General features: G+C 37.2%; 1 protein-coding gene across 1 annotated transcript; it reads right to left on the bottom strand.

The window, feature by feature from the left end:
• Positions 1-1,129: 1,129 nt before the first annotated feature.
• On the bottom strand, positions 1,130-11,076 carry LOC147760406 (uncharacterized). The gene is made up of 3 exons (XM_087018765.1): positions 10,938-11,076; positions 1,834-3,165; positions 1,130-1,378 (listed from the first exon to the last, which is right to left on the bottom strand). The coding sequence occupies exons 2-3, from the start codon at positions 3,163-3,165 to the stop codon at positions 1,130-1,132; spliced, it is 1,581 nt and encodes a 526-aa protein (XP_086874891.1). The 5' UTR covers positions 10,938-11,076.
• Between the last annotated feature and the right edge of the window lie 1,173 nt (positions 11,077-12,249).

Below are 12,249 nucleotides of genomic sequence, written 5' to 3'. Positions count from 1 at the left end.
AACAGAATCAAAATGTGGACGGATGAAGGTTTCCGGGAGACACTAAGGCCATTCAGAACGAGAAGGGACCAGTGCTAGCTAGGCCCCGACCTAAATTTGGCGGACCTACATGGAAGGAAGACCGCTTAATCCTGCAATGTTTCTCCGCCTCTCACATGCTTTTCCACGCGTTGTGCCTGCAGTACCCTGGGTTCTAGATTTCAGTTTTGCCGGCTCGATCTTGATTTCATATATAACCCGTATCAGCAAAACTGACTCTAGCGAATACCGTCAACTTGGAGGCGTTCCTTCTTCGGCAAAATTCTGCCTGGGGCGCTTCCATATTTGGAAGTCACAAGTCTCATACGTCACAGCTGTGTCCGCCTGGAGCTTCCTTATTTGGAAGTCACAAGTTTTGTACGTCACAGCTCTGTTCCGCCTGGAGCTGCCTTTCCCGCCTTGCGCTGACGTTATCTCGTGCAGACGAGACAAGTAATAAAGTGGCTGACGCGAAGTTTGAAGTTTAAACTAAGAATGTCTTGCAGTCGAAGGTCAGTTCCACAACACAAGCAACATTCTGCTTTAAAAACTGATTTTGGTCTAACCATTGCGCAGCCCTTATATTGGTATAGGGCATACAGTGTAGCTTAAGGCACACGGCAAACACGTGTATTGTGATTAAATATTCAGGAGAAAATGTTCTTTGATAAGCAAAAACACAAAAACATTGGATATATTTTTTTCTTTTAAAAACATATTATTTGTTTTTCACTTTACATCTTAATACGGTACAGTTAATGAAATTATAAATAAAGCAGAATTAAATCTGTTTTACGTTTCATTTTGGTCTAATGACATTCAACTGCAGATTCTCTGCGGAGCAGTTCTTTTTGATTGACGGAAATCGTACACTTTCGCTGTTCTTCAGAGTCATTGTTGAAGCCCGCTTCACAGTGGAGCAGCATGCAGGGGCACAGTAATCAAATCTCGGCTTAATTCAACCGGTCTGGGGACGACGCGTGGGGAGCCGCGAAAGAGGCGAAGAGACCATTAAGCGACCATTAAGCGGTCTAAAAGACCATTTTAATGGTCTTCCTTTCATGTAGGCCCGACATATTTAGGTAGTGGCCCAGCTGGCACTCGTCTCTTTTCATTCTGAATGGCCCCAATAAAATGCCTCATTCAAGAGATAAAAATGTGTTTGTCGAAAAATGAAAATATCTTCAGTACATCCTACCTTCTTGGCTCCTTCGTCCATAACTCTTCGCACTAGCCCTAATTCTGAAAAGCCACTGGCTGATTTATCCAGGATCAAAGACAGCTCCTCTCGCCCTCGTACCAGGTCTAACATCTCCCAGGCAAACGTCTCGCATTTATCGGTCAGTTGAAGATATTCTGACTGCGTGGGAGGGAAAGCTGCATATTATTCAAGTCGCATATTTCTTCATAGTTTTTATAATTTACTTCACATTGCAATTATTGGTATCTATTGATTAGAATTTGATACACTTTTTTTATCGTAAAGTTATGTGTTTTCTGGGTGGTTGTAACTGTCAAATACAGACTGTGCGTGTTGGTGTGCGTGTGCGTGAATGCGTGCGTACATGTGCGTGGTTGCACTTTCTTTCACTTTTTACAAATCCGAACTCCACCTTCTTATTCAAATTTCATTGAAAATGTCAGAAATCCCCCAGCCATATCCCGTAAAAATATCTTAAATAAATTTACAAACAATTCAGCGTTTCTTTCTGTCAAAATTATTAGACAAACTCAAAACATTCTTACCGATTGTATCTTAATATTCTTTTTTTAATTTTTTTTTTCAAAATGTTTACAATTTTTTTCACAAAATACCTTGAACTCTTCATCCTGTTTCGCCATTATGAACAGTTTTTGTCTCGTCTCCAGAGCCGCCATTACTGGATCTTTCCTCGTGAGAAGATAGGCCGGTGACGTCATAGCCCTATACGCGTTCACACGATAAAGCGCATGATTCAGCGTGTCGCTTTGGTCGAGTTTACAGTCGCAGAAATAACCGTGAGGGTCGGCGATTTTTAAATTCTCCTCGTCTTTCAGTAGTTGGCAAACCTGGATGTCGTTCTTCAATGCCGCCTGTATCATCGGATTATAGTGATCATCTTTCTTTGGTAACGACGTCCACTTCTTTAGTGCTCGCTTGATCCCGTCCATGTCTGCCCCGTCGTCTATTGTCCTTTGCAGCATATCTCTACTGACCGTTGGTCCCAATGGTTTGCTCTTTGTTCCTTTCGTTCTGGAATTGTGAGATACGGGTTCTATATTGCCATACTTTCCTCCATCACTAAGAGTGTCGGCAATATGCGTGGGTAACCTACTGTGAGGGGCGGCACCAGTGGGGGAGGCAAAGTCAACCTCGTCCAGGTTCTCAACAGGCGCACAAGGCTCTTCCGGCGAGAGTTGGTCTGCTGGCTTCGGCGTTGCAGTCTGGTTGTTTGAAATCTGAAACCGGTCTTTGCTAGGGGGTGGTGGTGATTGTGGTGGTGACGGCAGCGAAAGGTCATATTGAGTAGCAGCAGCAGGAGGCTTTATAGTTGAGCCGAGGAGGGTTTCGTTGGCCAATTCTACCGTGTCATTTTGAAGGGAGGAAGGATGCGGCGCGCCACCTGCATCTCCCAGCCTGCGGCCTATACTCCTACTGGAACTGTCTCTGGTAGATCGTGACAGAAGAGGGGCGTTGGAGTCGTCAAGTCCCGGGGACTGCATAGAGTAATCTGACGGGTAAGTGTTTTGGGGATAAGAATCTCCCATGTCAATATTATCAAAACTGCCTGTAGAAGTGTTTTCGTTTGGTAACGGGTTCAACCCCTGCCCGTCAGCCACGCTTGACAAAACAGCATTCTCAGCGTCATTTCCTTTACCATCCTGCGGATCTCTCAATTCCACCGCCTCGACATCTTCCTGTGGTTTTCTGTTTTTGGGATTTCTTTTGAACCATTTTTTCCACCGACTGGCTCCCTCTCTGTCTGATTCGTCGTTGCTGGATGAAGTCGATGGTTTCTCACTATGGGTGAAACAGTCGCTGTCTTCCTTTGGCTCTGAGGGACATCGCGAAGTGACCGCGTCTTCATGGGAACAAACTTCGTTCCCCAATAGAACCACGTCTAAATTCCGTGCAAAGTTACTGCCGAGATGCCTTCTATTCGCCATCTGAAATTATCCGAAAAATTTCTTTTTTCCTGAAGCTATATCAAGTATAACGTGATCGCATCAGGTTGCCTCTCCGAATTTTAATTCTGTTTAAAAATATTGGAGTGTGATACTAAGAAAGACACAGTTTAGAGACCTTGACGCTGTGAGAGAAAAAAAACTGCTAAAAAGGGACCATTCCCACAGAAATTTGGACCGATCTATCTCACTTTGGAGTCTCACTAAAATGCTATCAACTTAACCGGCTTAACTGTCTGTTGCCTATTAAAGCTGTTAGGGGCAATTATCTTAACCCCCTAGCTGATTCGGATAGCAATTTAGTGAGACTCTGCAGGGAGTTAGACAGATCCAGATGGATCGATGTAGGCATGGGAACCCAGCCAAACATTCCGAAATAATGTAACGAAGTCCAGTGGTATTTCTTTGGGTATCCCGCTCGAAACAAAATGGTGGTATATGGAAGAGTTTAAATAAATAAGGCACTCGCTCAATATGCACTTGTGTTGCAAAGCAAATGACATACACTTTCGATAATTACAAAACAATTAAACAGAATCAAATGTATAGGAAGTTGTTGAGTGCAAGTTAAAAATCTTAAAGTGTCAACAAGTGTATAGACTGTTCTCGAAGTAAGGAATGATGAAACATTTCAAAGTCACATATAGTTGAATCTGATTGGTTAATTTTCCTATAGATTTGCACCTTTCTAACACGTGTAAAACTCATGCATACTCGAGATGGACAAGGTCCAAGCATGAGTAATTGGGAAATATTTTAAATGTTTTAAATTAAAAACAAGTTTCACTAAAATTACTAAATTTGGAAATATTGAACAGCGTTTTGTAATATGAGAATGGAAAATTCTTTGGGAAAATAGAGTATAAATATTTGTAGATTCTATGAAAAAAGAGAGTCGGAGAATAAACGTTCGAAAATTCCAGACTGTTATCATCATTCTTATTATAACACTTGTAACAACCGGTGTCACCTGTGTCACTTTGAGACTGATAAAAAAGGTTGAAGGCATGTTTAAATATATCACTTGAATGATACGTTTTTATCTGAGTATGTGAGAAAAGCGCTATTGATCTCGACAAACATTACCTACAGGTACCTGTAGTTTCCGCCACCTGGCGCTGTGCTTAATAATAATAATAATAATAATAATATGTTTGAGCACATTAAATTTTACTACTATAAATAAAAACTCATTGTTAAATAACATACATTATAAGGAAATACAGGTAAACACAGGTATATTTGACGCTTATAGCTTGCGTTTTAACATTTATTGGCCGCCATATATCTGATGTGTTCAAGAGTGCATTTATTGCCCACCATATATCTGCTGTGTTCAAGAGCACATTTATTGGCCGCCATATATCTTCTGTGTTTAAGAGCGCATTTATTAGGCATAACGTCCATCCAAGCCTTGTAGGCCGAAATATTCCTGTTGTGTTAAAGGCGTCCGTTCAAACAGTATAAGTCGCCATATATTAAATAGCTCAGGTTCAAGTCAGAACTTCTGCACAAGCACTCTATACAGGACCACGGGTAACCCTTCAGCAGTGACCCAGATTGGTTTCTCACTAGATGCTCAAAGATATGCCTCTGGCTAATTCGTGGCACAATTCTCCGGTGAAAAATGCACATAATGACAATATCAGTCTCTTAGATCATGAGATAACCACAGAGGAAATTACTAAGGGAATCTACTCCCTAGGAAACAATAAATCACCTGGGGAAGACAAAATCACAAATGAAATGTTAAAATCCAGTAAAACAATAATAGCACCAATTCTTCACAAACTATTTAATGCCTTCTTCCACAGAGCAGAATATCCAGATATTTGGAATAAAAGTTTTATTATACCTATATTCAAATCAGGCGACTCCAGCAAAGCAGACAACTATCGTGGAATTTCCATAACCAGTTGTGTTGGAAAATTATATAACTCACTCCTGCTAACCAGGCTAAAAAGCGAATGCAAAAAGAAGGGCGTCCCACTCCCCCATCAAGCAGGATTTAGGGAAAATCACAGTACTGCAAACAACACATTTATTCTCAAGTCACTTGTAACAAAATTCGCTAGGTCTAAAAGAAAGCTGTACACGTGTTTTATAGACTTCAGTAAGGCGTTTGACTGTGTTTGGAGAGAGGGTCTCCTGTATAAACTGTTAAAGCTTGGGGTTGGTGGGAAATTCTACAGAAATATCAAAACCATGTATAGCCATGCAACGGCTTGTGTTAAAACCCCTTCTGGCATCACCGATTCATTCTCCACATATAAAGGTGTTAAGCAAGGGGATACTCTAAGCCCATTCTTGTTTAACCTATTTGTAGATGATTTACTAAGAGGTATAGACAATTCAAAAAGTGACCCTCCTCTGATCATTAACAAACCGGTGTCTGGGCTATTCTATGCTGACGACCTAGTTCTCTTTTCGAAAAGCCCATTTGGTCTCCAATATAGCCTGGATTGTCTAAAAACGTATTGTAAACTATGGAGACTTTCGATAAACATTAAAAAAACCCAAGTTGTCATTTTCAACAGCAAGGGAAAAATCACGGACAGCACCACCCAAAGCAAACACAAATTTAACATTGGCGGTAAACTACTCACTATCTCGTCTAGCTACAACTACCTAGGAATTCTTTTCACTAGATCTGGCAAATTCACTGCAGCTCAAACAAGATTAAAAGAAAAAGCACAAAAAGCATTTTTTGCACTAAAAAGTTACTTTCCTCTAACCAGCCCTATTAAATCATCCCTCAAGGAAAAACTTTTTGATACAATCATAATGCCAATTGCAACGTACGGATCAGAGGTCTGGGGATATACCCCTCTTACAGACAGATCTCCATCGGAAAAGCTAAATCTCAGTTTTTGTAAACAAATTTTAGGTGTTCACCCAAAAACTTCAAACCACACAGTAAGAGGAGAGACAGGAAGGATTCCTGTTTACATAAAAATTAACATACAATTAATAAAATTTTGGCTCAAAATATTACGCACAGACGAAAACAACCTACTCAAACAAGCATACCTAGACGAATTACATTATTACAATTTACTCACAACAAAAAGCCTGCCAAATCTGAATGAAGATAACCTGTCATGGAGTGAAGGTATTATGAAACTCTTGTTTGAAAACGGATTTGGAGATGTATGGCTAAAGCAGAATCCCGACATAAATTTCCTAAGTATGTTCAGAGAACGAATCATTAGTGGGTACGTACAAAACTGGCACAGTGAGCTTGAGCACAATTCCAAATCCAGAGTATATTGCCAATTCAAAAATACATTCAAAAAAGAAAAATATCTAGACTACCTTCACGATACTGATAAAAGAAAAAACCTAAGCCGTTTTCGCTCCAGTGGGCATAAACTTCACATTGAAACGGGCAGATATAATAACACTCCTCGTACCGACAAAATATGCCATTACTGTTCTAAAGACAAAATTGAAGACGAAAAACACTTTCTCACAACATGCCCCCTATACAACGACCTGCGCACAATATTATATAAGGTATTTACAAAACACGATACACATTTTGGCCTAAAAAGAACTGATGAAAAATTTACTATAATTATGAAATGTCAAGAAAAAGAAACCATTATTGCACTAGCTAAGTTTCTCTCCTCCGCTTTTGCTAGGAGGGATCTACAAGACAGTGCTGCACCCATCGGCAATTGAGTAATAGTAGTAATAGTAGTTTTTTTTTTTTTTTTTTTTTTTTTTTTAGTAAATAAGTAAATATTCTTACTCATTGTGATTGTTTAATAACATATTCACAAAAATTGTATTCATGTTGTCATTTTCATCCACACAAGTGGATGCATATGTTACAGTGAAATAAACTATCTAAATTAATCGGCTGCCCTGGTAGTGGTTAACACAGGGCCTTGCTTGCTGATTGAATATTTATTTTAGGCTTCTTGCAAACAGTTGCTTGAAATTTGCAGCAAATTGCAAGTGGAAATTTACCATGTAAATTAGGTCTCTTGCAAATTTGCTGCAAACTCTCCGCAACATTTATTAGCATGACAACAGGGAATCTACCACAGGTTTCTTACAAATTTGCAGCAAATTTTTCAGAACTGTTCTTGCAAATTTGCAGCAAACTGTCAAGAATCTTTCTTGCAAATTTGCCGCAAACTGACAAAAAATATTTAACTGATTATTTTTGCATCAATTAGTGCGTTGCTTTATTTCATATTTAATCCTTTTAATGTATGCTTTATAAAAAACTACGAGTTGTAATAGTTGGATTTTATTATTAATATGCGTATGCAATATAGTACAGCGAGGAGAACACACAGACAGAAAAACATCCCGATAATGATGTCATGCATCAACAGCACACACGCAATTAACAGTAAAAACTCCATTATAGATTTTCAGTGTTTTATTGTGACATCACAGTGAAATAATACAAAATGTCATGAGACAGAAATTCACAAACAACTACAGGCAAGACGACCGAGGTAGACATATAGTAAAGCAACAGGGGAACATCTGGATGGGAATTGCTAGAGCACCACACTTTTTTAATATTCCCCTACCTATAACTTTTGCATTCTTTTACTTTTCCAAAGTATTTTTACATTCTTTTTCATCTATCCCAAAGCTATGTAATGTTTATATATATATATATATATATATATATATATATATATATATATATATATATATATATATATATATATAATTACATGTGGTCTTTCCGTCTATAATATAAGTGAAAACTGAAAGCATTTGTACACTTAGTCACAAGCTAAATCATGTTACCTCAGCATTACCAATGGAATTGTGGGAATTTATTAACTCCGTTACTCTGTTCGTATTTTACGTTTAATCCCAGTGGTTTTATCTTGGGTTTTACTTTATCAAAAACGAATTTTGCAACACTGCTAGGGAAACTTTTTATTTATTTATTTATTTTTATTTATTTTTTTTTTTGGGGGGGGGGGTGCTCCGTAAAAGATAATTAAGGTGTGGTCACGGTTGAGAGATCACGGATATTCTTATGTTTGGACTTATTCAATCATACGATATAAAAATACTGGTACCTATCTTAATAATTAAGAAACCTATTAGCATATGTAAAATGAGAACAGAAATCCTAACATGGGATGGAAATATATAGTTGATACGTTACATACTACAGAACTATTTGTTTATAACTTTATATCTGTATACAGAAAACATGTTAAAAGGAAATTAGAAAATATTAATCATACATTACAATTAAATTGATGAGCACTCATTAAAAAATATACTCCTTGGTATTTTTACTGTAAGGTTGAACAACTATCTTTCTATCCTTATCTGCACTACTGTGATTGCAATATTTATACTGAGGTGTGTGTGTGTGTGTGTGATTCATAGGCTAACACCCCATTTCCATAGATTTTTAGATCGATCTATCCCTGTGGGGAGTCTCACTAGATTACTGTCAGCTTGGCCGGCTTAAGCGTCTGTCCCGCCTACTAAAAGCTCTAATAGGGGGTAATTAACTATGGTGTCCGCTCGGCTGACTGCAATTTAACCTGAACCCCCAGGGAGTTAGGTCGATCTAAAACTTAATCTTTAGATCGATCTTAATCTCTGGGAAAGCACCCTTAAATTAACTGTTATATTATATTTTGTTTGCTTTTATATAAAAATTTATTTTTGAAAAGGCCAGTTTACAGATGTATGTTCGTTCTTGTTTTGAATGTTTGACAAGGAATGTCCTCAAAATAATTTTAGGGCTTCGTTGCTAACTTTGCCCATAAACAAAGAGAGTAAAAAAATAGAAAATTGAAGAAAAACGAGAAAATGAGACTGGATGGCGAGCGAATTTGTCCCAGGCCACAGGTGAATTATTTGAAGTAGAATATTCCTGACAAGGTCGCGTCAGATAAAACGTTGAAGCACAGTGTCTTATTTAGTGGAAATGGATTTCCTTAAAGTTGGAATTATAGGGATCCAATTAAAAACTAAACGAGGCGACTTTAAAGCGCATAACATAAGGGTGAAGGAAAAGAAAAAATATATTAAGAGGCATTTTTAAAAAAAACAAAGCACGCCCGTTTAAAACTGATTAACAGACTCTACTGACATTCGAGAAACGTCAATCCATTTATCATTAAATGACCTTTTCAGGGCACCAAATGATGTCCTTATTGCAGAGATAACGATAAACTGCATGGTACAGTATGTAGGCGAGACGCCTACATCTCTATCCATTACTGATCTTCAAGTAGCCCTTACTCTGCAAGGGGTGCTTTCAGAAAAAAAACACGTTGAGCTTCCTATAATCTAGACTTCGCTAATAAATGAACACCAAGAGACAAAAACACAGCTTTCAATCTCTTGTAAGTTTTTTTTTTTTTTTTAATGATATTCACTTTACGTTTCCTCTGTAATAATGAAAATCGAACCTTAAGCCTCGGTCACAACCGGACGCACGTTTGTTTGTAATTCTATATTAATTAATTACAAACATGAATAAGTAAATGAATAAAACACGGGGGCTATTAAAATAAATAAAAAATAATAATAAGTAACTATAGACAATAAGATATTCGAAATCATTTATTGAATAATTAATTGATGTAAATGTCACTACATGCGCCATTAGTTTTAATATGCCAAGGGACAGGCATATCGTCCCCGGGAGATAATGTAAAGACATGAGTAAATAAAGACATGAGTACATAAGGAGCTGGGAGTGTTTGGTTGAGTAACTTTAGTTGATTGACATGTTCTTATGATATTTAGACAACTGCTCATAATGTAAACGGGGAGAAGGCCGCTAGAGATTGCATGAGGTAGAAATAGAAAGGAAGAGAGTGGCGCGTGTTAAAATGTTTTGTAATTCTGGTTATGGGATTCATGAAAAAAAGTTAAATGAGATATATCATTTTGAAGAACAGCACTCATGATGTAAGTGGCAAACCAAAATGCTGTGTAATAAGTTAAGGGGACCCCACCTCCTTGGACTGGGTCCTTTTTAGCAAAACTACACACCGAGCCATAAGTACTTTTATGGTGTTAATATGCGATATATAGTCACAGTGTATGTATACTGTAATTCTTTACAAATTAATTCAATTTTACCAAAAATGAAAATTATTCTTTCCCAAACTCACAAGAGAGATTTCATATTAACTTAATAAAAATATTTTGTATATATAACGGGACTTCCTAAACATCAAAAGTAAGTGCAAACATGGTAATACCAGCTGTAAAGTGGCAAAAGGTATGGACTTTCTTGCAAACATCAAGCCAACATTTATGCGAAAATTAATTTACAAATTTTGCTGCAAATGTGACAAAAAACTTTGTAAATTAACTATGTTCATAAATAAAAGTTTCTTGCAAACTTTCAGCAAACCTTCATGTAAATTTGCAACGATGTATAGTCTTCTTGCAATCTTCTCGCAAAATTTTATATTGATGAGAAGTTTCTTGCAAACTTCCTGCAAACATGTGTAAATGAAAAAGAAGGTTTTCTTGAAAATTGGCTGTAAATTCGCCAGAAATTGGTAGCTTTCGTGCAAACTACTTGAAGGTTTTTAATCTTCCTGCAAATTTGCAACAACTGTGGATTTTCTTGCAACAACCTGCAAACAGTTTCTTGCAAACTATTTGGTATGGAAGGCTCATACAAAAAATTATCCTGTTATCAAGCCCGGCCTCGCTGTGGTTAAAAAGAAAAAAAAATGTCAGAGACGTAAGCATTGAAATCTGGAGATAATGCGCTGAAAATGACTTACCCTTCGTGCTATACTACAAATGAGTGAGGCGAGTCAAGTGAACCTTGTCGTGCTTTAAGTGCAAAAAACGTGTCTCTTCACAGTGTTCGTAAAGACGTGTATCCCTGAAGCTGACGCCTGCTTTCTCTTTTCGTCTTTTACCCACAGGTTACAACCTACTTGACCTATTTCGGTATCAGTAAGCATTTAACAAGTCCCTATAACTAGGGTAGAGTAAATCTCAAAAAAATTCATAACAGTTGCTTTCTGAAGCGACATTCGATGCTGAACACAAATATGACAATTATTTATTTCTACAACAATCATTTAGGTCGGTAAAATTACAATTTTCAAAATGGCAGCCAAAACGACCTACCTTGAGTTTCATCAACAACAATTAAAGGTACTATAGTGCGTCATATGTCTTTTCCTATGTTTTAGGGGTTGTAGAATCCATTTCTGATGTTTAACCTATTAAAATACTGGGATTGGTACATTTTATAGTGAGTTCAGTTACCATGTAAGCTGATTGTTAACTTTCAAGCTAGAATATATATATATATATATATATATATATATATATATATATATATATATATATATATATATATATATATATATATAACAAAGTCACCTAATGTAACCTAATGTAAGCTGACGTTGCAAGTATTTTAGTTTATTGGAATGTATTCCTGAATAACAAGTTAAGAAAATCCACTAGTTAACTAAAGACACAAAACAACTGTCATTTTGACTTTTAAAACCCTTTTGTTATTATATTGATAGATTTAGTTACAGTATTTATAAACAAAGCATCACGTTTTCAATAATTAATATTTTAAATTGCAATCCATAACTGCAAGGTTGTTTCATTGACCAAAATACAACGTTGTGTCAACGTCACATTATGACGGTGTTTCGACGTGGCTGGATCAACGTTGATTTAACTTTGAATTTAGGTAGATCAACGGCAATTCAACGTATCAACATGTTTTCAACGTTGATCCAACGCAACTGTGCCTGCTGGGTATCTCATTAACTATCTACTCAGGGAGGTGTGTCAGACAAATAAGCTGATTACACTGAATGCACTTTAAGGAGAAACACGTACAGAGTTGGATCGATCCAGACTGTTTGGTGTTTGAATATGAACGACGGCTATATCAAAACTAAAATGCATGAATAATGGGCGGTCAAATAGTGAGTACATTTCGGGATACCCTGTATATAATGACATGCTCCCACACACGTACGCCGATATTTTATCATACTCCAAATTAAGCAACGTTTTTCAACGAACTGATTAAACCTTCACAGAAAAACCAAATCGAAA

The sequence above is a fragment of the Lingula anatina genome, chromosome 8 (genome assembly GCF_051362555.1).
Source record: "Lingula anatina isolate TDL-2025a chromosome 8, LinAna3.0, whole genome shotgun sequence".
Classification (NCBI taxonomy): domain Eukaryota; kingdom Metazoa; phylum Brachiopoda; class Lingulata; order Lingulida; family Lingulidae; genus Lingula; species Lingula anatina.
The sequence above is the reverse complement of the archived record's forward strand: the minus strand, read 5'-3'. Positions and strand labels throughout refer to the sequence as shown.